Source organism: Argentina silus, assembly GCF_951799395.1.
Source record: "Argentina silus genome assembly, chromosome: 21".
Classification (NCBI taxonomy): Eukaryota; Metazoa; Chordata; class Actinopteri; order Argentiniformes; family Argentinidae; genus Argentina; species Argentina silus.
Window position 1 is genome coordinate 13,098,778 of NC_139675.1, and position 27,123 is coordinate 13,125,900.

The 27,123-nt window shown below is 46.0% G+C and overlaps 1 protein-coding gene across 1 annotated transcript; it reads left to right on the forward strand.

Moving 5' to 3' along the window:
* Positions 1–12,669: 12,669 nt before the first annotated feature.
* cxxc4 (CXXC finger 4) lies at positions 12,670–25,365 on the forward strand (the record flags this gene model as incomplete). Its single annotated transcript, XM_083693203.1, has 2 exons — positions 12,670–13,530; positions 25,351–25,365. The coding sequence occupies 2 exons, from the start codon at positions 12,670–12,672 to the stop codon at positions 25,363–25,365; spliced, it is 876 nt and encodes a 291-aa protein (XP_083549329.1).
* Between the last annotated feature and the right edge of the window lie 1,758 nt (positions 25,366–27,123).

Sequence of the window (27,123 nt, forward strand, 5' to 3'; positions counted from 1 at the left end):
GGTTTCATAAGGGTCGACCATGTGGCTCCACACAAAGAAAAGCCATTTGTGTGTGTGTGTGTGTGTGTGTGTGTGTGTGTGTGTGTGTGTGTGTGTGTGTGTGTGTGTGTGTGAGAGAGAGGGAGAGAAAGATGGGAGGGGGTACAAATTAGAATTTTGGCAACACCAAAACATTTACAATATGAATTTTAAAAACTTGAAAATACAGCAGGAATCCTTCAAAATAAAGCAGGAATCCTGAATCCTAACCCTTTTGTCGGCTACATTCAAAGCACCTTTCCAATGAAGAGGCTCATAATGGGATTCTTTTTGATGTATAAATGGTAAAGTGGTAAGAGAACTTTTTCAGGGACACAGCATCCATTACAAACTAAATCCAGTACATCCCAATATTTCATATTCCTCTTGTTTCATAAGTACAAGGCCACAATGCTCGACCACCAAGACCTTCTCTTATTATAAACAATGAGTCCAAATGTTTAATAGCCCCAGAGGGAGGAGGGCAACAGTAATCTCCATCTAATGAATGAAAAAAAAAAAAACCCTTTTCCCTATCACACTGGCTGGCTGACTGCCTTCGGGTTCAATGTAGTGTCTTACCTCCTCTCTCTCCCTTCCTCTCTCTCCCTTCCTCTCTCTATTCATCGATCCCTCCCCTCCCTCCCAATCTCTTTTCCTTCACCCTCTCTCACTATCTATTTCCCCCCCCCCCCCTTTCCTCCCCCATCTATTCTACTCTTGAGGGATCATGGGAATTGTGCGAGGCAGCGTGACGTCCCGTTCTCCGCCTGTGGCGCTCCGGGAGGTGGCGTGTAGTAATGACCTGCTCCTGAGCTCCGGTTCGCCGCCATCACGGCCTCACCATTAATTCCCGCTTTGCGCCGTTTTTTCTCGGGAAAAAAGTTTGTTTTATGGGCCGAACGCCACACGTCTTCAGCTCCACAGATGCTCCCCTCCATGTTGCCTCCCGTCACTATAACACACACACACATACACACACACACACACACACACACACACACACACACACACACACACACGCATGCATGCACACTCACACACACATGCACTCATACATACACACACAAACACACATTCAAACAAACACACACGCAGATGCACTCAAACACACACACACGCACATGCACTCAAACACACACACACACACACACACACACACACACACTCATACATACACACACAAACATACACTCAAACACACATGCATTCAAACACAAATACACACACAGACACACTGAAGCGAGCACACGCACACACACACACACACACACACACATATACACGCACACTAAAAACCTCAAGGCCAGAGGTCCCGCCTTCACCCACAGGGCCTCGTTAGGAGTCCCTCCTGTACTCCTGTACTACTCCTGCTTTTACCTTCCAGATGAAGAGCGATACTGAATGACTGTTACCTCACCGCTGATCGCTAACCTGTTTCCTGTGATACTGGATGACTGTTGTTGTTCTTTAACTGGTGGCCCCCCAGGCCATAACCCCCCTAGTCATGTTCTGTACATTCTACCACGTTGACAGGAGCACACTCTCTCTCTCTCTCTCTCACACACACACACACACACACACACACACACACTCACGGTACTGACAGAAATAGCAATGAAGAGATATAAATGATACATTTCCTATCATATTTTGGCATGGAGTTAGTCGACCTGTTACATGTTTTAAACTGTCTCAGACTTCTACGTTGGCGATGAGCCAGTTCTAAAAAAACAGGAGAGAGAAGCTATTTAGGAGTTGGCAGGACCAACACGGTCCTCTCCTATATCGTAGGACACACACACACACACACGTAAATGCACACGCACACACACGCCCATGCATACACACGCATACACATGCATACACACACACACACACACACGCACACGCACGCACACGCACACGCATAAACATGCATACACATGCATACACACACACACACACACACACACACACACACACACACACACACACACCCACACACCCACAATGACAGGACGAGGTCTGAAGAGCATGGACAGTACACTTCTCCAGAGAACAGGAACACAGTGCAGCTCACTGTTCAGAGAGGTCACAAAAGTGGCAGACAGGGAAGCAGCAGTAAATTGCGTCTTAGCGTTTTGTTCATTGTGCTCGTTGTTAAAGACTTTTTTTTGCTCCATTACATTGATTTTTCCCTCGGCCATTTTGTGCCTGGGAGCGCGTCAAAGCCTGCCGTTGTAGACTTTGTGACAGCTCAGGTTGCTGCATCTGAGGTACAGAATGTAGGTGGCAGGGTACAGATATATGGGAGTTAGTTATGGCTGAAAGGGGAAGTATGAAAACGTTGTGTGCCTGCCTGTGTGTGTGTGTGTGTGTGTGTGTGTGTGTGTGTGTGTGTGTGTGTGTGTATGTGTGTGTGTGTGTGTGTGTGTGTGTGTGCGTGCGTGTCTGTGTGTGTGTGTGTGTGTGTGTGTGTGTGTGTGTGTGTGTGTGTGTGTGTGTGTGTGTGTGTGCGTGCGTGCGTGCGTGCGTGCGTGCGTGTGTGTGTGTTCGGGTGCGCTCTGCCTTTCTGTCAATCCCAAATATTTGTGGCTGTTGCAGATTGTAGATCGCTTATGCTTTTTTACGGGCACCCTGTGTACATTTAAAACTCTTCACTTTGAACTTGTTCCTGATCTTGCTGGCATGCGTTTTATGATTATCTGTTTTCTCCATTTTATAGAAGACACATATTTGACCTATAAGTCCACTGCGCCACCATGATAATATCATATGTACATACAGTACGTGTACAACGGTTAGCATAAATGAACAACCGATAGTTTGCAATTACGCCACGTTATCATGACAGGATAATGATTATGACAGATGATTATTTCTCCTCCGCCATTAAGTATTTGTATACCAATCCTTCTGAAGGACAATTCTATTTCTGTCAACACTCTGTGGGGTGTTAGCTATCATATGATGCCTTGAGATTGAAAAAATCTCTTCTGGTTCTTGAGCTGCGTAACTGAAGTGGATTTACATCCGGTAACAGAATGACGGTAACCAGAATGACTAAATGGGTCCCCCTACAGAAATGCATGATTTATGGATTTGAATGTCATTCTGTACCTAATGCGAGCAGCGGCCATCTGGAGCACCGGGAGAATTCCCGTTGGGCCGGTCGATCTGTTGGCTGCGGGGCCGGTGGATGGTTCCGGTCGACCGGGGAGGGGGATGGGGGGGGGGGGGGGGGGTCGTGACCCACAGATCACGTCGCTCACTGCTCACCCGTCGCTCAACGCCCCCCCCCCCTTGGTCGGCTGAAAGTCCAGGGCCGGTTTTGTTGTCCCAGTCCGTCCCTGCATAATGATGTCACTAAAGTAGGGAAACAAAGGTCGAAATATACATTATAATAGACACTCTCATTAATTTAATAATATATATATAACATTAAAAAGGGTAATCGATAAAACGCAGAAAGCACAAGAAACATAAAACTGCCTTTGAATCTCTTCATGTATGTCAGTCAATTCAATGCCATTTGTGGTTCTCAATGTATTTTTCTTCATTATAACACAAAGTAGTCTAAACTTTTGGCACCAAAAATGTATTTGAATGAAATACACATAGGCCTATGTCATGTGCACAGACACACCTAATCTGGTCCTAGTTTGCCTCAGAGATCCCCACAGCTAAATGAATAAGTTATTTACAATATTCTCTGCAAACAGTGCTGGAAGGACCCTAAGAATCTGTCTTAGGGACACCACACCATGTGACACCATGATATGTGGTGTCACCATGTGACCATGTGACCACACCATGTGTTTAATGATAAAGACAAGTCCCTTGCTGTCCTCACTGTACAATGAAGTCTCCATTTTTTTGAGACGAGGATGTTGATGCTGTGGTTTGTAACTACTACTGTACGATTTGCAACAGTTTTTCGGCTGTCCCTTTGAAAGAACCCTTTTGGAACCCCTTTGAAACACTACAAGTGTTTTGGTTGGTAAACCTATACTTCGTACTTTTGTTAACTTTCATTATCCTCACTCCACACGAGGCAGAGACATTTGAAAATATTGTAGCGAACGGCGGGGTAGAGCAGATTGTGCTAAGCGGGTATCGAACTCACAATGTTCCGCTTATAAGCCGACCACGCTAACTGCAACACCAGAGTTAGCTCCCTTGGCAGCTCCCTTGGCAGAGCTGCTAACGGGCCTTACACAGGGTCGTTACGATATCTTGTGTTGTATGCTGTATGTGGGTTTTTGGTAACAGAATGAGCCAGAGACTGGGTAATGATTCTTAAACTTACAGAAGCCAAACCGTTTCTGCACAACAAAATATAAGTGTTGATATTAGTTGACTGGGGTCTATACTTAACATGAATGAGGTTTGATGTTTTTAAAAAAAAAAAACCTTTCAAGACTTTTTTCTGTTTTCTTAGACGCTTTTCCGTATGAAGTCGAAGCCTTTGCTTATCCCTATGGTTATGACAAAAGACGGTTGAAACATGTATTTCTGACTTCATTTCCCGGAAATATAGACGCTTCGCTTTCATTTGACACCCAATATAATATACTCAAATGAATTTCACAATTTTGGGTCCTTTCACACGGAACTATGAACTGCAACAACATCCCTTGCAGATGGAGAAATGCAGATAGTGATATAACAACATGTTACCATTCAAAGTTTGTCAGTGCAGTAAATTAAAACACATAAGAACCACCAAATACAAAGTGTTGCCCAAGAACAGGAGCAGGATAAAACGCCTCGGGTGTGCTTAGTGGATGTGATGGGTGGGCTTAGCGGCATGGCTCCAGAGGGCTTGTGTTTGCTAAGGCTGCTTGTCCACCTGCTTCCACAGATGAGCACCACCACTCACTGTTTACCCATATTGGCACGACAACAACAGTTCAAACTCCCCCCCCATCATCGCCACAACACACACCCACACAGACACAGACAGGGACACACACACACACACACACACACACACAGACAGACAGAGAGGCAGACACACACACACAGACACACACAGACACACACAGGCACGCACACACGCACGCACACACCCACACAGACACAGACAGGGACACACACACACACACACACACACACAGACAGACAGAGAGGCAGACACACACACACAGACACACACAGGCACACACACACACGCACGCACACAGACAGACAGACACAGACAGGCGCACACGCACACACAGACACAGACAGATACACACATACACACACACACACACACACTCTATTAAAGAAGGTGCCCTGTTTGATGAAATCAAACGTCATCACATCCCACACAGCATTGCAGTGTGAACCAGTCGCCTCTCTAAGGCCCAGTATTTAGCAAGTTCCCGGACAATGACATTCTAAATTCCACGACTCGTAAGAAAATGACGACATTTGAATACATTCATGTTTTTGGGATCAGGTGAGATTACACCAAGCAGGCAACAGATACGGTCAAAATAATTTGTCCATCGTAACACACCAGCAGCACCTTTCCAGTATTGTAGTAGTATTGGAACCTGAAATATTAGATTAGATTCAACTTTATTGTCATTGTGCAGAGTACAAGTACAGAGACAACAAAATGCAATATATTCTCTGAGCCCTTTAAGATACTCACATTTACACCCCTTTGACACCACCCTCTTGACATATCTCGAGATCTGGATTGTCCAATAGAGGGTTGAACAGATAATGTATCATCAAGACGGTGAACATTTCACCTAGTCATTACGAAGGCAAAGAAGGCGGCGTTTAACCTAAAAGGATCAAATGATCCCAGATCTACTCAAGTGTCTTGGGGGGGGGGGGGGGGGTTGATTTAGAATTCAGAGACAGACATCCAACCCTCCCATCCGTTCATCAATCTACCCACAACTCATTTCCTTTTGTATATTGTCATTGGTTAGTCTAATCACCTCTAGCATCGAAGAACACTCATCATTACCTCTTTGTTTACATCTGTGTGGCTCTTCACTTTCCCTGCCACGAACACACGAACACACGAACACACACACACACACACACACACACACACACACACACACACACACACACACACACACACATTCACCTCCAACAAGGCTCTTTTCCCAACCACAAGCCTGCTGGTGGTTTTTCTGCCACAGAAGCCATCGTGTGAAGTCGACTCATCTCCTCAGAGACTACAGCACGAGGTGCCAGAAGTCGGTGTGGTGTCAGCAAAGCAATTAATTATCCCTGTACACTCCAATTAACCAGCGATGGCGCGGGGGGGGGGGTGGGGGGTGGAGGGGGCGGGGGCAGAGGGGGGGGGGGTTAGGTGGGGGGGTGAGCGAGAGGCTCTGTATATCATAGAGAGACAGGGTGAGAGCACAGGGGTGATATTGCATCACGTCGCCCCGCAAGCACGGCGCGGCAGAGGGGGCGAACGGGAGCGGGGTGAGGCGCCATACATTACGAGTGGGGAGGAGAGGGAGGGAGGGAGGGAGGGAGGGAGGGAGGGGGAGGGAGGGGGGGGAGGAGGAAATGAGGCAGGTTTCTAAATAAACACCGCCAAGGTCGCTGCCATGCCGAGACGGGAGGCGCATCGCCGTAGCGTAGCCCCGTAATCTGATACCGTTCACTCCCTGCATCCCCCTCGTCTCTCTCTCTCCTCTCTCTCTCTCTCTCCCATTATCTCTCTCCCTCGTCTCTCTCTCTCTCATTGTATTTCTCTAGCTCTCTCTCTCTCTTTCTCACTCTCTCCTTATCTCTCTCTCTCCCTCTCTTTTTCTTGCGCTCTCTCTCTCTCTCCCTCCTATTATCTCCCTTCCTCCCTCTCTCCCCTTATCTCTCTCTCTCTCTCTCTCCCATTATGTCTCTGCCTCTCTCTCTCTCTCATTGTCTCTCTCTAGCTCTCTCTCTCTGTCTTTCTCTAGTTTTCTCTCTCTCTCTCATTCTCTCACTCTCTCTCTATTTCTCTCCATCTCTCTCTCTCCTCCCTCTCTCTCTCTCTCTCTCTATTTCCCTCCTTCTCTCCATCTCTCTCTCTCTCCATCTCTCCATCTCTCTCTCTCTCCTCCTAGCTCCAGGAGGCTCAGGAGGCTGGTACAGGCTCCATAACAGGCTGGCTGGCTGGCTGGCTGGCTGGCTGGCTGGCTGGCTGGCTGGCTGGGTGAGCTCATCAGAAACACCTCCAGGATGCACATTGCTGCTCCTCCTCCTCCTCCTCCTCCTCCTCCTCCTCCTCCCTTCCGTTCAGTTTTTCTTTTTTTTATCATTTCATTCAGAAAAGGCTGCTGTATTCTGCTTGACTTTAATGTCTAGCGTTTGTGAACAAATATCCATTCCATAAGCATTTTTTTTTTTTTTTTTTTTAAAGACGGAAGCGGATGTCTCACCAATGATTTTCGGTTATATTTGGGTTTTCATCATGGAGGATGTGAAATGAATCATACCGTATGGTTATGAAACAAAATGTTTTGTATTTCTAATTTGTATTTCAACGTTTTGTTCAATTTCCGTGAAACTCTCTGACTCACTCTCACACACACACACACACATACAAACACACTCTCTCTAACACACACACACACACACACACACACATACAAACACACTCTCTCTAACACACACAAACACACATACAAACACACTCTCTCTAACACACACACACACACACACACACACTCTCTCACACACACACACTCTCATACACACACACTCTCACACACACACACACACACACACACACAAGTCCAGATCAGGTGGAGACGATCAATGGATCCACACCACCGCACCTCACACACTCGCACGGCCCGTGTCTCCTGACCTTACCGCTCCCGGATCCTATTTCCATCGACTAAACGCTGGCTACACTTACATCTGGCAACGGGCCTTATTAATTACTCCTCAGAGTTCACTTAAAACCCTGGAGGAGGAGGGAGGGGGGAGGGGGGGGGGGGGTTAGGAGGAGGGAGAGAGGGGAAGGGAGTCACCCGGGGCCACACAGCCAGAAACAAAGCCACGTGCCACGTGGGGCCCCATTCCTCCCCACCACCACACATCCCTGTGGCTCTGGAGGCAGGCAGAGGTTAAGACCACCTAGGCAGATTTCCCCTGGGGGGGGAGGGGGGGGGGGGTGGGGGGGGGCGGCTCTCGTAAGATAAAATGATTTTCAGCCCAGCGATGATTTACTTACATGGACGCAGATGTGCAAATTTGCAGCGGTCTGATACTGGCGGAATAAGGTTTAATCTGAGGTAGAGAAGAAACACACCGCATGGTCCTGATGTGTCAGTGTAAGGAGGACTGCTGCTGCTGCTGTTGTGGTTGTTGTTGTCGTTAAGAAGTGTTACCAATGTATGAGTTCATTAGGGCAATCTCTGCATAACGCAGGATACTGGTATGCTCCACTATGATGCAATGTGAACGTGCATCAAAGTTCTTAAGTTGTGTGTTTGTATGACTTCCCATTCCACATAGCCAGGTCATTATCTGACTGACAAAAATCATGCCAATCCTCGTCAAGACCAAAAAGCACTTCTTCAAAAAGCAAAAGCACAGATTGATGCCTGTTAGTTTGGTTCAATGGGATGTACATTTGGCCTGTGTCCCCCGCCCCCCCCCCCCCCCCCCCCCGCCCTGGCTGCTGCCAACACTCAATAAAGTCGATAATGAACTCCATTAGTACACATCACCTTTTAAGTATAGGACAGGCGTGTGTGTGTGTGTGTGCGTGCGCGCCTGTGTGTGTGTTTTAACCTAAGTACAACTACAAGTAAGTTTAAATATAAACTGGGATGTCATGTACCTTAGGCTGAGATCGAAATATTAATGGTTAATTGGCTGCCAAAATGAATGCATATTCATGCAAATTAAAAGACAGATTAATTGCCTAATCTAATCTATTGTTTTGTTTTTTATATAAACGATGTTAATCATTTATATGCTACATTACCAATTGCAAATCTATATCAGTGTTGATTGAATGATTGGGTCTATAATTGATGGGACCAGTAATTTCCTCATATTTCACATGCATTAGTCTGCAATTATATTCCATAACACCATGAATGAGCGTATCACACATGGGCACATGGAATAGATGTGCCGTGCAACCTTGTGTTTCTACCGCTGGAATAGACATGAGACATTTGTGGCCATCAGGAAAGATTTATAATCGTGATGAATCCCCGCGGTCGTGCACGCAGGTCTCCGTAATTATGTCTGTCTGTCGTCCTACGCAGAGGGAGAGAAGGATCTAGAAGAAAAAAAGAAAAAGAAAAAAAACACCCTGGCCGAGGCGCATTTTATCATAATCACTGTGGAGCTCAATTCAAATTAATTTGACAAGTTTTCCCTCAAGTCAACCGCAAATCCCTATTAAAAGACGCACCCCGCAAATGACAACCGCTCTCTAAATGCCCCGTCATGTGTCCGAATGAAATAAAATAGCGAGAGAGAGAAAGGAAAAAAAGAAAAACGACACAAAAGGTGAAGACGCAAGCTTCCCACTGCTATTTCCCATCGGAGGCTGAGCGCCCTAAGCCGCCCCCCTCCCCAGCGCTCCTCGTGTTTCTATAGTAATTTCCAGCCAATGATCAGTAGGTGTCCACATCCCAGCTTCCTCACCTCAGCGCCAATCAGCCACACACAGCGACAGGAGACGCGGACCGAGAGAACACCAGGCAGCCACACAATACAACCCGCACCAAGAGGAAACACCTACTAACCCGACCGTTATTTCCCCCACCCCACGCCTCCGTGCGCGGTTTTAACCTACAATAAACCCGTTTTTTTTTTTGGGTGTGCAGAAAGCTTGATTGATCGATGTAGTTTGTTCTTTGTTTTTTTCCTTCTACTTTTTTTTCCTTCAAGCAACAGAAGAAGTCGGTGAAAATGGTCGTTTTGGTTTGAGCGCACTCCTCTTTCTGTGTGTGTGTGTGTGTGTGGTGTGGTGTGCGTTTGCCTTCCCCACATCTGTGCGTTATTTTTCCTCCACCTCGTCTTGCAGTAATGTGCCGCTCGGTGCTGGCAGACTGGTAGCGTCTGGAATCTCTTCTCATCGGGAGACCTGGTAGGTGATGCTCTTCCATTTTCCCCCCGCAGGCAGCCAGCCCAGCGTCATATTTTGCATGCTTTTTCTAACTGCCCACCCGATTTGCGTCTGCTAAACTGGCGGCAAAAGTGATCTAGGCGCTGTCGGGTGAATTGGATCGGTTTATTCACACTATCCAGAGCCCTGCTCGGGTTTCTGTGCATGACCTTTGATCTGAGTGTCTCCGACAGACCAGACCGCCGATCATTAACGACACCGTGGTGCAACGGCACAACGGCTCGTCATCATCGGACGTACAGTACTTTTGTCCTCTCTCGCTCTCTTTCTCTCTCCCACTCTCCCTCCCGTATTGCTCTCTCCCTCTCTCTCGCTCTCTCTTTCTCTCTCGAAGTATCGAACATTTCTGTCTCTCTAAACTTTGTTTACAGGATCAAAATCAATAGCCGTGACTTGATTGCCTTTGGGCTGCGTATTTGGCTCCGAGGGTGAATTGATTAAGTAATAATGACCCGGAGGAGGGCCGATCATTGAGCCATGGAGGTTTTTGTTTACTAGTCTGGTGGCTTTAGGTGTGTATGGACGGCTCTAATGCATCAGATGTCTTTAGCCTAGAGTAAACACCTAGAACATGGTGTACATGTTTTGTACAGATACGGTAATACCTTTGGCATTATAGGCTGGCTATTCCTAGTTTTCAAACAAAGTTACTAAGTGGCAATATATTTTTCAAGGTTTTGTTTGCTGGTCTTAGGTGATTTTGGATGGCACCAAATGCATTGTTTTGTTTCCAGTGTACACCTAGAACACAATATGTCTATTTTATATTCATGGATAATACACTACACTTAATGTTCCTTGTTTTTGAAACAAAGTTGCTATGAATATTAGTGGAATATTTGATTTGTTCAAAGAAGGAACTTCCTTTAAATTATGCTGCTGCCTTATAAAGGTGTTATAATTGGGTATAACTGTATTGGCATGGCTATGATGTCCTGGGTCATTTGTTAGGATAGTGCAGATATCAGCAAATTCTTTACTTTCTGGGCTGAATAATATTGAGATTGGGCATGTGGCTTTATTATCCAAGGCTGCTATAAGGCCACCCAATATGGTCTCTCTGGTTTCCAGTGTGTGCATATTTATAATTCATTTTGGAGCCAGCTGTTGGGGTGTACCATGGAAGTGATTTGAAATGCTTTAGTGTTTCCCGCAATGGCTCGGCTTTGGCAATTAACAGAGAGAGAAAAAGAGCCCAGCCAGAGAAAAGGTAATGGAACCAGGGAGAGGGAGACAGACAGAGAGAGAGAGAGAGAGAGGGAGAGGGAGAGGGAGAGAGGGAGAGAGAGAGTCTAATGGGCTTTTATCTGTGGAAACAGAATCCAGACAGACTGGAGGAGAAGAGGAGGAGGAGAGGGAGGAGGAGGAGGAAATGGAGTCCCCCCCCGTCCCCCCGTCCCCCCCCCCCTTAGGCAGCTGAGCTGACACTACAATCGTCGGTGGGTTAGGGGTGTGTGGCACTCTGGGGCTTGGGCAGGCTGGATAGAAATTCACCAGTGGCTATCTGTCTGTGTGGCTGTCATTGAGCAAATGTAATAGAGCTGGAGACATGAATGAATACCAGGTGCTCTTAAGAGGCCAGGCCGGATGGAGGTGCATTTACGCACATCGAGGGGCATCTACTTATAGTATTAGGATAAGATTGGCTGATTGAAAGTATAGCCTAGATGATTTGTCCCCTCAAAAGGAGCACCGTACAGTGTATTGTGTTTTGATTCAGTCATTTACTCATGAACATCAGTGATTGGAAATAATATAGCCTAGAATTGTGTCCCTGGGAAGGAGTGCATGTGTATGTTGTGTTTTGATTCAGTGTGTATAAGGTGCATGTTATTAAGAGACTTCTTGGGGACGGTTGGGGCTACTTTGATGGGATGTTATGAATGTGAGGCTGGTGAGGCTGTTTTGTAGTGATGTCTCAAAGTAGCGTAACACATCAGCGAACAATGCACGGGTGATATTTGTTGATTGAATATTGTGCTTTATTTCATTTGAAGATATATGCCCTTGTTTACGCATGCATGTGATGATTATACATTGCTCGTATACGGATCGTGAAATAATTGACTTATTTCAAAAATATCCAAGAATCCTTTGACAGCAGTATTAAAAAATCTCTTGAAAATCTGTCTGACAGAGCTAGAGATGGCTGTCTAGAAATGTCTTCTCAAGCATGCAAATTTTTGTTCCTATTATAATGACACATTGGTGTGTCATAGCTATCATATATTTGTCGCTAGATAAGCATCAGCTCAATCCGAGATACATTTCATTATAGAACAGTTTGAAGGAAAATTAACGATATGCCAGCTGGTTTGTCAAATGTTTCAGCTTTTCTCATGGAAACTTGGGAGTAGTAGAAAAGGAGGATTTTCTTTTTTGTAGAATGAGGATGTTTTTTTTTGTGTGTGTGTCCGTTGTTTGTCTGTAATTGTTGTCTTCTTGTTTTAGTACTGGAGCAGATTTACCAGGATGGTATCACATTGTTTGTAAGCTGCTTCAGTTTGGACCAAGGCCGCCGGCGACCACAGCCTCTACCAGTGAACCGTTGAACACCATCTCCAGCCATGTCTAACATAAACAATGCGCTTTGTATTGAGAACGGACAGAATGCTGACGTGTCCCTCTTACAAAAGGATAACCTCCAGAACCTCCAGAATCTTCAAAACCTCCAGAACCTTCAGGATGGTGGATTAAGCCAGCTTTTGGATTATAATGCCGAAATGGAAAGGTACAGGTCTTTCGCAAACTTTTACAAAACCAACGGGGCTTTTCCACAGACTGCAAAGATTGCCCGCATCACGACACCCATTTTTCCCAGCGCCAGAATCGGCATGTCCCCCTGGAACTGCGATAACGCCATGCTCTGGGGAAGGAAATCAGCGGCAATAAACCCTAATAGGACCGGCATGCATAGAAATGACTCCCAGAGGCCGGGGAAGCCTGGCGTGCCGCCAGAGACGCTGCAAATGGCAAATAATAATTTCCTCTCTACCTTATCCCCCGAACACTGCAGACCTTTAGCAGGAGAATGCATGAACAAGCTGAAATGCGGCGCTGCCGAAGCAGAGATAATGAATCTCCCGGAACGCGTTGGAACTTTTTCCGCTATTCCGGCTTTAGGGGGCATCTCATTACCTCCCGGGGTCATCGTCATGACAGCCCTTCACTCCCCCGCAGCCTCGGCAGCCGTTTCAGACAGTGCGTTTCAAATTGCCAATCTGGCTGACTGCCCACAGAATAATTCCTCTGGATCCAGCGGAAACCCGGCCAAGAAGAAGAGGAAAAGGTGTGGGGTCTGCGCGCCCTGCAGGCGGCTAATCAACTGCGGGGTGTGCAGCAGTTGTCGGAACCGCAAAACGGGCCACCAGATCTGCAAGTTTAGGAAATGCGAGGAGCTGAAGAAGAAACCCGGCAATTCGCTGGAGGTGAGAAAACCTGAGGGAGGGGAGGGAGAGCCTCTTCTTTTGTTATTATCCCCAACCTCCCCCCCCCCCCACACACACACACACACACACACACACACACACTCCCCTCCTGCCCCCCCCCCCCCCCTTGCACTCCAAAGCATTAACCTTTTCATCCAGTCACGTTTCTAAGCCCTTGAAAATTGTTTCCATGCCCACCCATGCCTGAACATCCCCCCGGCTTCTCAAATCTGCCTACCCGCCTAGCCTAATTGGCAGTAATTAGGGGTGTTTGTGCGCAGCGCAAGCTGAGCTTGGCTCAGACACCCCTAATTGCTGCCAGTCAGGCTGGGGCTGGAACGCATCCGAACAACCCTGGGATTGGCTCAGCTCCAAGGCAGGGCTGGGAAATGGTTTTCAGCAGAGAGCAAGGGGAGAGAGAGGGAGAGAGAGGGAGAGAGAGAGCCATCCCTCTCTACACCCGGTCATTTTAACCAATTATGGAGACCGTCTCTGGACGGGCTGGTGGTGGGGGGTGGAGGGAATCAATATCCCACAAAGCCTCTGCAGGCCTCTTCAGCCCACCAGGGGACGGGGAGAGTGATGGCAGGGCAGGGCCGATGATGATGGCGTTTCTCAAAAACACTCCCCAAGTTTAATATGGAGAGAGTGGGGGAGGGATGGGGGGGCTATCCAGACAGATCTTCTTCCTCTGGTGCTATATGAATTGATTGGGTTTCGGGGGGGGGGGGGGGGGGGGGGGTATGGAGTCGGGGTGAGATCGTTTTCTATTCTATTTAAGCCATTATGACCCAAGTGGAGATCAATCCAAAAGGGGCTGATGCATCATAACGGGGTAACACACATTTTAAGATGTTTCATGGATGGTTTGGGGCTTTTAAAGATAAAAAAAAAAAAAGATATTGCTAGCTTGCAGTCCAACCAGAGTGGTTGAATAGAGTAGAATGGACACACAGTCCTATCAGGTTTAGGTTCTTCAACAAAAGACAATCATAATTGAAAGCGAAGCAAGAGCATACCATTTGAATGCCCTCACATTGAGAGGGCAGTGCTGTTTTTAATTGCTTGATTTTAATTGATTTGTGATGGCTGACATTTGCCTGTGAACGACTGTGCAGAATACAAATGGAGAGGTGGAAATATGATCACGTTCACTCTTGTTCTGATTGAGCTACGTACTCAGAGATTCAACATGGACCTGTTTTGCAGATATGGTATCAAGACATGCAAGCATAGGTACAGGAGATTGATTGATTGATTAATTTTAGGGTGTTGAGTTTGAGAGTTAAAGTAGGGGTTTGATACAGTATATCACTTGATTTGATGGTGAATGACACCCTGTACAATCTTTTCCTTCTTTCGAAAGATGAATTTGCACTATTATTAATTATTCCAACATTTGGACAGGGTGATTGGTTAATAGATAGATAGATAGATAGATAGATAGATAGATAGATAGATAGACAGGTACTTTATTGATCCCCAAGGGGAAATTAAGGCGTTACAGCAGCTCACATCACAAACAACAACAACAAAATAAAGTGACAATAGAATAAAATAAAGTGACAATAGGGCGTTGATCTTGAGAACAAAAAAAGGGTTCCATATATCACTTCATTTGACAGTGAAAAACACGATGTACAATGGTATTCCTTTTTATTATTACTATTATTAATTTTATCCAACATTTGGACAGGTATTTGGTTCATGAATTAAGGGATTGAGACTGAGAGTTTAAGAACTTAGAATATGACCAAATATTGATGGCAATAACACTGTGTAGTCCTACAATATTCTCCTTCATCCAAAAATGAATTTGTCACATGAGGTTTTCCAGACCCTTGGTAGAGCCATGGCTGGGTTGAAGGTGTGTTGTTCTGACTCCATCCAGATAGACATGCATGCAGCTTTAGTATTTTCCTTTGATATGACTCTTTGATAAGCTCCTTATATCCCTCGTAGAAAACGATGGAAACATTGCTAATATCTTGTAAATAATGCACATCACCAGAGTGACTGTATGCTGAAGTAATGCAGGACGCGACATCCTTTTGATTATTTATTCATACGACTGATTTGTTAAGTGTGTTGTTATTGAGTCCTGTAGACAATATGATTATCTAACAAGGTTAGACCTGCTGAACATGCACATCAGATTGACATCAGCAGAATTGTGGTTACACTTTACCGTGCATTAAAGTGTATGTCATGTAGGGTTTGTAAAGTGGTTATTGACGATTAGTTTGTAGATGCTTTACAAATCCTTTATAATGTACACCTTCATATAAAGTGTTAACGGAATATTTACCTGGCTCGTCATAATGCAACAGTTTGTGGTATTGTGAATGGTTTTTTTAGCACTAAATGTGGTTTCATTGGGCCTACTGTTACATCAGAGAGTTGGGATTGAGATGAGATTGACACCTCAACAGGCCTCTCCACCTCCAAACCCCAGAGACACATGTTCCCTTATCTCTACGAAGCCACCTTTCTGTGTTGTTGTTGTTGTTGTTGTTTTTTTAAATGCTCAGGGTTACAGGTGACTTATGGTGGAATTCACACCACGTGGGGGCTGATAGGAAGCTAGTGTGAAGTTGACTGCATATATCATGTACGAACAGGTGTCCCAAACAGGTGTCCAGGAAGACGCCGTCGCACGTCTAATAATACGTGGTTAGACTTCGCTGTGGAAAACATCCATTTGCCATCCGAGGCAGTCGAAATTACCTACTGTGGGAGGATGCAGAGGAAAAAACAAAAACAAATCCAAACTTGCTTTTAAAAGAAATAGGTACTTGACAGAGTTCTGTAATTCGTATTATGGGATTCCTCTACCGGTAATTATTATTTTTGTCTCGACATCTGTAATTATGGAATCAGCTTGTGCACAGGAAATGGGCTTGGGGTTTGAAGACTGTGGTAGAGGTGTTAAGTTGTACAATACACGTATGCTTTGGTGCATTCTAAACGTATAGTTATTGAAACGCGGCGTTGTGGTTTCATCTCACCTGTGCTGTGAACAATCGTAAGATGTTCCTCGTTGAGGAGAAGTGTGCAACACGGAGCGCTCAATCCAGTTGGTGGAGAGAGACCTTTTTCAGCCCACACACATACTCCAACTCCAACACCCCCACACAATCATAAACACTCACACAAACAGGCAAGCAGATGCACGCACGCACGCACACACACACACACATAACACACACACAAACACACACACACAAACATGTAAACATTAGCAGATTGTACCTCCTTGCCTGGGAAGAGAGACGATAAGCTAGCAGCCAGTTAGATTTGGCTGTCAGTGTTTTCCACATGGGAATCACCCCGAACTAATTATATCTTAAGCAGCGGTGGAAAATGCAAATCAGAATTTTACTCACACCCCTGAAATCGGAGAGCCAATTTAATCTAATACCCCCTTTAATTTAGCGAGCTAATGCAAGACCCTGGAGGATTGCCCCATGTCACTGCTGTGCTGTTCTGCGGTAGGCAGGCTCCAGCCTTACGTGTGTGTGTGTGTGTGTGTGTGTGTGTGTGTGTGTGTGTGTGTGCGTTTGTGTGTGTGTGTGTGTCTGCTGCTGCTGCTGCTGCTCGCAGGCCTCAAGATGGATTAGTGTGGCGAAGGCATCTCATCTAACCTAACATTTCCAGAGCAGTTACCTTTGCCTGCCTGGTTTAGACCCCCGTGGCTCAAATGTGCTAGGTTTACCGTGCAAGTGTGTGTGTGTGTGTGTGTGTGTGTGTTAGTATTTACCTCGTGTTCCATTCGTTAATTTGTCAAATTCTATCATTCTATGTGTATCGTTTCTTTGGGGAGGGACTCACAGTATGACTAATATGTATCCATTGCGCAACCAACCCGATTTGGAGCTTGTATTTCTAAACAGTTTTAAAAAGTGAGATACAGCTTAAATGTGGCATGAATTATTGAAATATGGCTAGGGGCTGTCAGCTCAACGAGAAAGTTTTCCATCTCCCCATACGCCAAAACCATTATTCTTCATTGGGGGCTCTTTAAAAAAAATACAACTCATTACTTAAGACAATGATACAATTACTGTAATATTGGAATTCTGGATAGATATATTTTTTAAAGATGGCTGACCTGGGGTGAGGAACAGGGGATTGTGTGTGAGCTTATTTGTCCGTGCACCTGTCTGTATCAGAGTCAACGTGGTCCATGATCATATCGGTGAAAATGCTCTTTATATTTCACCAATGAGAAGAGAGATATCATTTTCACCGCAGTACTTGATATAGCCTACTGTTTCATACAGCCTGTACCCAATAGCTTAAATTGTTCAATTGGGGGGGGGGGGGGGGGGGGTCTCACACTAACATCTCACACATGCCACATAATCGCAAGGTTCTTGGTTCGATTCCGACCCTCGACATATCCTGCATGTCATCCCTCCTCTCTCTCACCCGTCCTTCCTGTCAATCTCTACTGTCTCTATCCCAATAAAGCAGAAATGCCATAAAAACATATATAAAAAAATAAATAAATAAAAAAAAAGGTTAAATTGGTCAATTGTGGCAACGGTTACATTTCTGCCTTCCCTGTCCCTGTTTTCAACTCATTCTTTGCTTTACTTGACGTGTCGTACTCTATAGGACAACTCTTCTCCAACACGTTTGCCGACAAAAACATTCCACAAACAACCATGACAACTGTTCACGACGCTGATCGTTTCTCTGAAACTGGGTGTCAGGGCTCCGGTAACGACATGCTGACGGATTCGATACACAATACGTCTCTCAGGTTTACACAATCCTATCAATCGAAAGCTTATTCTCCGCCTGTACGCAGCCTGTTAGTGCAAAAGACCCTCGTCTTCACAAGACACAGTACCAGAGTCCCAGCGATACTCATCAAAAGTATCTTGATAGACACCGACGTAAACAACAACACAGACGCTGGGAGAAGGAGAAGGTAACCTTGAAAAGGTGCGTCCATTCAGACACAGTTCTGCGTATTGGTAATGCAAGTGGACCATGAACCCCCCCTCAGAAAAATACAGACCAAAATGGCTCATTGAACGGAAAAAAAAACGCAATTAAGCAAAATGTCAAAGGTCACGGCGATGTTGTGCTCGGGAAAACACGACACAGCGATGACACGCTGAGGAGGAGGTGGAGGAGGAGGGTGTAGTGTAGCACACATCTCTCTCTCTCTCTCTCTCTCTCTCTCTCTCTGTCTTTGTGCCGTGTCGAGAGGACTGCATTAAATACAGGACCCGGATGAAAAAAAGGTGGTGTCCGTTGAAAAAACACAAACCTCTCTGCCTATTGTCATAAAAAAAAAGAAAATACCTACCCCCCCCCCCCCCCCCCCCCCCGCCCCGCCCCCCCCCCCCAGGATCTTGAGGATAATAAGCCAGGATCCTGGATCCTTAATGAGAGCGAGGGATTCAAATAGGCGACAGCGACGGGGGCCAGGCCTAATTTGTTTTAGGTGTGCTCAGAATAGATAAGGATGAATCTGTGGCTTTCTCCCTCCACTCCCCTCGCCCTCCCCCCCTCCCTCCCCCAACCTTTGCCTCCCCCAGAGATAACGCTGAGTGCTCCCAGCCAATCTATACAGGCGTGAGAGGGAGTATGTGCGTGTCTGTGCGTGCGTCTGTGCGTGTGTGTATGTGTGTGTCTGTGCTTGTGTGTGTGTGCACGTGTGGGCGCGCGCGCGCGTGAAAAAAAAATAAAATAAAGAAGCCTGAGGGGGACAGTCGGCCTTTTTAGATCCGCAGATCTCTAACTTATTGGATTTATTCAAGCTTTAAAACGGCAGATTAATTTTGACGGAGGTCTCGAGGACGGAGGGACAGAACGGAAGGAAGGAAGGAGGGAGGGAGGGAGGGAGGGAGGGATCGAGTGTGAACAAAAAAAAAATGAAAGAAAAAAAAAAGAAGGAAAAAACCCCGGCCTTGCGACTCACGTCGCGTCACAACCTAAAGGGCAACCGTAAGCTCCTGTCAAGACAATAGGATTTGGCCATCCGATCTGCAACACAAACCGCTTAATTATACACATCTCCCCCCATGGTACCCAGGGCTACTCAAGAGAAGCCAAGGCCTCTCTCTCTCTCTCTCTCTCTCTCTCTCTCTCTCTCTCCCTCTCTCTCTCTCTCTCCCTGTCTCATTCGTTTCGATTTTCCCTCCTCATGCTAGATTTGTCGTGCAGTGTGGATTTTCTGTCAGGTTCCATTTGCACCCAGATAGCTAGACTCTCTGGGATGGGGCCCCTGGGCTGGGCTGGGCTGGGCTGGGGCTGGGCTGGGCACTCAGGGGAGAGCACAACAGCCCTGTTAAAGAATGTCTGTGTGTGTGTGTGTGTGTGTGTGTGTGTGTGTGTGTGTGTGTGTGTGTGTGTGTGTGTCTGTGTGTGTGTGTGTGTCTACAGCGGCGCTGTTAAAGAATTTATAGTTTTCGCCACCGCCACCGCCACCAATTAAGGCCAAGGCGTAATCGGAGGCGGCTGGACGTTGGCCTTACAGCACGCCGCCTGTCCTCTCCTCTGCCCTCGTTTGATTTAACATCCCCGGTTCACTGGTGAAAGCAGACTCGTTGTCATCAGGCCATATTATGGGGAGGGCGGAGGGAGGGGAGGGCGGAGGGAGGGGGGAGGGGAGGGGAGAGGAGGGGAGGGAGGGTATGGGGGCGACAGAGGGTGGACAGCGTGAAAGTGCAGGTGCGGAGGACGTTAATGTGTGGCACTTTAAATTTTAAACAGATGATTGTAAATTATTGATGCAGGGTCCGACTGCGAAGTTAAAAGGTATCTCGTCATTACTGGGAACCTGTGCGAAGGAAAAGTGAGACAGAGAGAGAGAGAGAGAGAGAGAGAGAGAGGGAGAGAGCGACAGAGAGAGAGAGAGAGAGAGGGAGGGAGGGAGAGAGAGAAAGAGAGAAAGAGAGAGAGAGAACCTCTTACTAAGAGCATTTGGGCTTCGCAATGAGTCCATAGTAACTGAGCCGAGGTAATTGTGTTCTTAGCATGTGGCTGACATTAAGAATGTGGTTATATCTTAGGACCTGGTCATAATTATCATAACAGTTATAGGCCTGTCACTAATACTTCTCCGTGCGAGAGGTGTAAGGAAAAGAGAGGAATAAAAAAAGAAAGGTTTATTCCTTTGGGGGGGATTCTGGAGAAGTCTGTTGATATTGAGAGAGAAAAAAACACACATTTGGCATCATCCCCTTCTCTTCTGACAGTCATCCAAGGAAATGGACGTGAATTTGAGTGACAACTACGTGCGTGCGTGTGTGTGTGTGTGTGTGTGTGTGTGTGTGTGTCTGTCTGTCTCTGTGTGTGTGTGTGTGTCTGTCTGTCTCTGTGTGTGTGTGTGTGTGTGTGTGTGTGTGTGTGTGCACGTGTGTGTGTGTGTGTGTGTGTCTGTCTGTCTCTGTGTGTGTGTGTGGGAGGGGGAGGGGGAGGGGGGGGTTGGGTGACAGAAATCGGTCAGTGTGCTTAAAGTATCTATATTTATGCAAGTCAAATCCACACGTGTGCCACCACCTCCTCCTCCTCCTCCTCTCCTCCACGTCCTCATCTTCTCTCCTCCTTTGTGGGTCTGCTTTCAGATATGAATATTTCATGGCAAAACATCTGATACCGCGCGGAGCGGCTGCGAGATATTTCAGGGTTCTTCTCTGATAGATACCCCGGGGTTAGATAATGTCACCAAGGAGTGAAGTCAGATACCCTCAGGCTAAGAATAGGCTTTAAGAGGCATCTGTTGATGACATCAGGTGGTATTTTTGATTATTTTATTCAAGCGCAGAACCCCCCCCCCCCCCCCCCCCCCCCCCAAAAAAAAAAAAAAAAAAACCTTTGTCCTTTCAAAACAGAAAGAAGGAAAAGAAAAAACGTTGTTGTTGTTTCGCATTTCTTGAAAAACCTCGGTCGTCACTCCGTACTCTCGGAGACGGGGGTTTTTGCAGGGATTTCCGCCTTCGCGGAGTAGTGAAATCACGATGATCTCAATCTGTTGGGGAGTGCATCTGTGTTTTGACAGAGTATGACCGGTTTCTCTGTCTGATCGGTAGGGGAGCTGCTATGACTAAGCAGGGGGTAGTCTGCTTGGATTAGCTCTGTTTTAAATGCTGCTTAGCATACCACTGTTGCCTTGTTTTCAAATTCCTTTTTTTTTTTATAGACGTCTCTGTTTTCACTGTTGCGTCTCTGTCATCACCGTCTTTGATTTCATGCCACAAAGAGGGTTTTACACGGCACCATGAAAGGGTTCGAAGGTAGAACCTTGTTTTCTAAGACTATTCAGTCACCGTAGACGTATTTGGATGTGTATTCCATTGCCTTCACTGTGTATCTCTCTAACAGCCAACTTTGTCCATCTCTCTGTCTCTCTGTTCGCCTACAGTTTGTGTCTTTTCATCTCTCTCTTTGTTGTTTCAGTCAGAACTGCTGGTGGGTGTGTTACCGAATGGCCTCCTCTTTGAATTTGATAATGTATCGATATTATTAGCGGTATCCATGAATGAAACATAATGAATCATTAAGTGTTAATTAACCAATAAGCGAGACTAATAGCGACACGTGTCATAGTTCACCGCGTGTGTTTGGTAGCCCTGTACATGTGATGATGCATGTTAGGTCAAATGCTGTCATCGTGTCTGCTAAATATAAGTATCGGACTTGACGTTTGAATACAGAATATTGAGCAATATTAGATGATTGTGCCAGACATGCTTAAGGCTTTTTTGGTTAATTGGCCTTTTAGTAATAATTCAATTATGAAGGCCTTATTCAATATTCTACTCTCAACAGTAGGCATAATGTCGTGCTAGCCTAAGCCTTAGCTATTCTAGTAGCCTAGATTCTTACTGTATATGTTTATGTTGATTTCCCCAGGAATAGAATACAAAGTCAATGTGGTCTCAATGACTTAACTAATTAAATCACGCTTCAAAATAATACAGAGTTAAAAATAAATAAACAATGAGTCTGGCCTAATTTTAGAAGGTTACAAGGTTCATCTCGACCATGTCCCCCGATACAGCAATAGCCCATATTCTATATATGTAGATTTTTCCCATAAATATCATTGCTGGTGCTAATTCAGGCCCCCAGTGCAGACCTGTGTTTGCATGGAGACTCTCCCACACAGCTGCTGAGGAATCTGCTCAGTACCAACGAGGAGGCCCGGCTGCTACTTTGCATTTTGATTTAACATTTCAGAGAGCTGGCAATATGTCGCCTCGCTTAGCCCCGCGCTCTGCTAGCGACACCCACACGGCGCCTCGCCGCGCGCGCTCACTGACGTCTTCCGTTCCTTCCAACGTTTTTTTTTTTTTTTTTTTTTTGTTTCAAAGGGCCTGGAAGTTGGCGGAGGAATTGAGGGTTTTCCACACTCAGATTCCCCCAGGTACCCTGGCCTGCTGCGCACCCCCCCCCTCCTCCGCCCCGCCCCCCTCCCTCCATACTTCCCATCTTCCCCTGCCTGTCTCTTTTCTCCTCCTCCTGCTCCCTCTTTCTCTGTTTTTCCCATCTCAGAGCTCCACTGACCTCACCCTCCTCCCTTTCCTCGCTCCGTCTCTTTGTTTTGTTTTTCCTGAAATGTTCTCAGCTCTCAAACGCCCTCCTCCTCCCCCTTCCACTTCCCTCATCCTCCTCCTCCTCCTCCCCCTCCCCCTCCAGATAGGGTTGGTTCCCAGTGGGGATGTACAGTTCAGCAGCAGCCTTGGCCTGGCCTGTATACAGGAGGGGAGTACTGGTTTCACAGGGGTACTTAGGTGAAGCTAATTGAAATGGAGGCCTGTGGTGCTGTGTCGCTGTGGTGCTGTGGTGATCCTGCCTGCTTCTCAGGCTACAGGCACTGGGGCCTCTCTGACCCAGTGGCCCAGGCTCAGCTCCCATGGCTGGGTAGTCTCATCCTCAATACCAAGTCAACCCCAAAGCACTCCAAGGAACCCCTACCATCTGAGAGGATTGGAGAGGTGTAGAAAATGACAGAAGTGAGACTAACTTGCCCTCTTATAATCTGGGTGTTATTTTTGCTATGTTTCGTACGTCTATTAACTGTCCATTCCTCCCAGGCAGACATGGGCAAAAACATGTAGCGTTATTATTTTTCAATGATTCAATAAAGCTGTGATTTGATTTTTGCATTTTGCACATCTCAGACTATTCCGTTGCTTCCATTGTGCATGAGAAGTTAAATCAAGCACTCCCAGGTCTGCTAAACACAAGTGGGTAGGGGCTTGAGGTTGGTTTGGGATTCAGGGTCAGTCTGGGTTAGGCTGGGATTTACCATCTGTAGTGAATGGGGGTGAGCTACGTTCAAGAGCGACAGAGGAGATGACTGTCGGTCCTTTTTAACCTAAATATCTTGGAGGTATTTTTCATATCATTCTGAATGGCGGCAGGCTTTTTCGAGGGCAAATCCTTGAGTGTTTCCTCCAGTGCGGAAGCAAGGGGGTGATATCATCCTTCTTTTGTCTACGAAGGCTAGCGAGTGGTTACGAATTTGAAACATTTAACCTGACTGAAGGGAAACAAAATGTTCCCATGCCCATCCATTGCATTGCACATTGACGACGACGGTTGTTACAACAGGTTAGGATGACATTCAGTGAAGCCTAGTCGTAGTTATTCCCTCTCAATATTCACCAAAAATGTAAACACTTTGTCATTTTCATCTCCAAATAGTCAAGTCCATCACTACAGCGTGTTGATTTGGACTGTTATTTACAGGAGATACATATTGGCACTGTGGTATGATTGGGTTGACCAGAAAGGAAAGCTACAGTTAAAAAAATAAATGAAAAAAAAAACGTTGTTGCCTATTGAAAAACAACACTATATCCTTCTGGTACATATTTAGGATAAGACCTGTTATTAACAGGATCACACAGAATACCTGGTGAAGAAATGTTAATCGAGTTGCACTGCATTGTATTCATAAGTCTCTAAAACTTAACTCATCAAAATGCCAGTACAGTATTCAGTCCAGGCGCTCCAATCATCTGCAACAGATTTAACGCTACTACAGAATGTAAACAATAGATATGGCCGAGAAAACGACTGAATGTAAACAACAAATATGGACAAAGCAACTCCAGTTTTAGGCAAGCATGATGAGGTAACCTGTTTACCCTTTCACACCCCCCTCCCACATCCCCAACTCAATTCCATTCTTTTGCTAGCCGAAGCTAAACTGCTAAAACGGTCAGCTCTATCTGCTCTTCTCTACATCAAGACAGACGGGTCCCCGGTGGCTATAGGCCCATCTCGATTGCCAATCCCCTCCCTTCCTATAGAAGAGCGGCAGAGTGGAGTTCCTATAGGGAAACTGTACTGTAACTACATTCTGTTCCAGATTAGCATACGGAAGCCCGGGAGAGTCAAGCTGTACGGGGCCTCCGGTGGCTTATTGCCATATGGTCGTCTGGGCCTCTCAGGCGATATTTGGAAAGTCTCCTGCAGAAGGTCAAATATCAAGTCAGAGGACTGTGCCAGTATTGCATCTATGCTAATTGCCCTCTCTCACTCGCCGCCACCTCTCTCTCTCTCTCTCGCACACACATCATATTCTCTCCCTTCCTGTCTCCCTCTTTCTCTCTCTTTACACACACACACTGCCTCTTTCTCTCCACCTCATGTTCCCTCTTTTGCTCTCTTTCTCTCGTTTTCTCTCTCTCCCTCTCTCTCTCTCTCTCTCTCTCTCTCTCTCTCTCCCTCCCTCCCTCCCGAAGTAAGTAATCTGCTTTAGGATGTTTCTGAGATGGAGATGGATTTGGTTTCCCTTCGCTGCCCCTCGGTCTAATCTCTCTCCTGTGACCACACCTCCCCCCTCAGCACCAGAGCTCTTAAGCACGCCATCATACATCCCTCCTCCTCCCCCCCCCACCCGCTCCCCCCTCCCCCCCCCCCTCCCTCCCCCAAACGCTCATTCCAGCCCCCTGGTTTTTCTAAGAGTCAGCAAAAAAAAACTCCTCAAATTCCTCATTACTCACGAACATCCGCAATACACTTTGCTTGATTTGCTTGAATGCACATACTGTATGCTCGGTGCATGCCGAGGGTTGTGAGTTTAGTGAGCGTGGCCGAATGCATCTCGCCATCGGTATGCCGCTGCTATTACAGGACGGGCGGGAGTTGTCTGGTCCTATTAGTGCAGCGGTCGGACTGAAGCGGGTTGGGTTGATGATGCCTTTTTAGGTGGAAGATTGCACACGGTTGGGAGGTTCTGAGTGGAAAGATTTGGGAACTGTTTACCTTAAAGTGGGGCCGAAATGTTTTTTGGGGGTTTTTTGGGTTTTTTTTTGGGGGGGGGGGGTTTATGCTTTGTTAAGTAATAACAATGTAGCTAAAAATCATAGAATTCCTGATATTGACTGGTAGAGTGGTTCATATTCTGATTAAATCTCCTTGGTTGAAGTTTTCTGACATGTAGCAGCAGGAAGATTAAGTTTATGCTAGCTTTCACTAGCGATTAGCTTAACTAGCTGTCGAACTCTAATGTTTACGGCTGCTTTGTTTACAGTCGAGGCAGACACACTTAGTGCCTTATCATGATTGGAGAACGTGCAACATTAATAATTTGTATCGTCAGAAGTCGCAGCTATTTACAATGCTGTAACATAGGAGGAGGTGGCCCACTTCGAAGGAGTAACATCTTCGAGTGTCGTTCTTTCAGAGACAACTTAGATAGGAAATGTACCCTTTGAAAGTCAAGAATGACAATGAAAAGCGAGTAAGGTCATACCATGAGCGTCATTCTGTAATTTCCATTTCAGTGTGACTTTAACAGCTTTGATGCTAAAGTGCCCTTGACGCAGTGTGATATCATTATACCAGTAACCTAGTTTGGTGATTTGATTGTTGTCTGTTTTATCGGCTGATAACGAGTGGCTTGAATTATGATGCTTACGAGTTGCTTCTCACAAAATGTGTAAAATACGCTTCAGAGACTTCAGAATGCTTCGTGTGCATAAAGTACACTCTGCCCCAATCTAGATTGTCATATTCACCTAGAGGCAGTAAACGTTTTTTGCTTCAATTGCTTCAAAAGGCATTTAATTGTTTACTTTTGAAAATTCATGAGCCATTAATATTTAGCCTAGCGGTTTAGCCTATTCAGTCTTTATGAGTCGTATTTATTTGGTCATAATACAGATGTTATAGGCCTGAGCACCTAGCCGGGCATTGCAGAGCTTACTGAAGTTTATACTCAGCCATTTGTCATCATGGATGCTCAGGAAATATAGCAGATATCCAGATAGCCATCTCTACTGATAGTTGGAGTCATGGCTACCGGTCACAGCGATGAGTAAATCCATATGACTGAGCCTGAGTTACAACCCATATCTGGACAAGAGTATTTTACTGCCTTATATGGGTGACATAGTAGGTTACGGAAAACAAGCAACTCATAATTAAACCATGATGTGATTATACTGACATCTGAGATTATTATTTCAGTCTGGACTTTCGGGTTCTATAAGAAAGAGACTACTGCAATTTTGGTAAAACATCCAATAATATTGCAGCATGTTGTCCACGCTGTAACTTTAAATTCACAGCGACCCTGGATAACACTATTTCATCTGCTCGTCGAATTTGTGTATC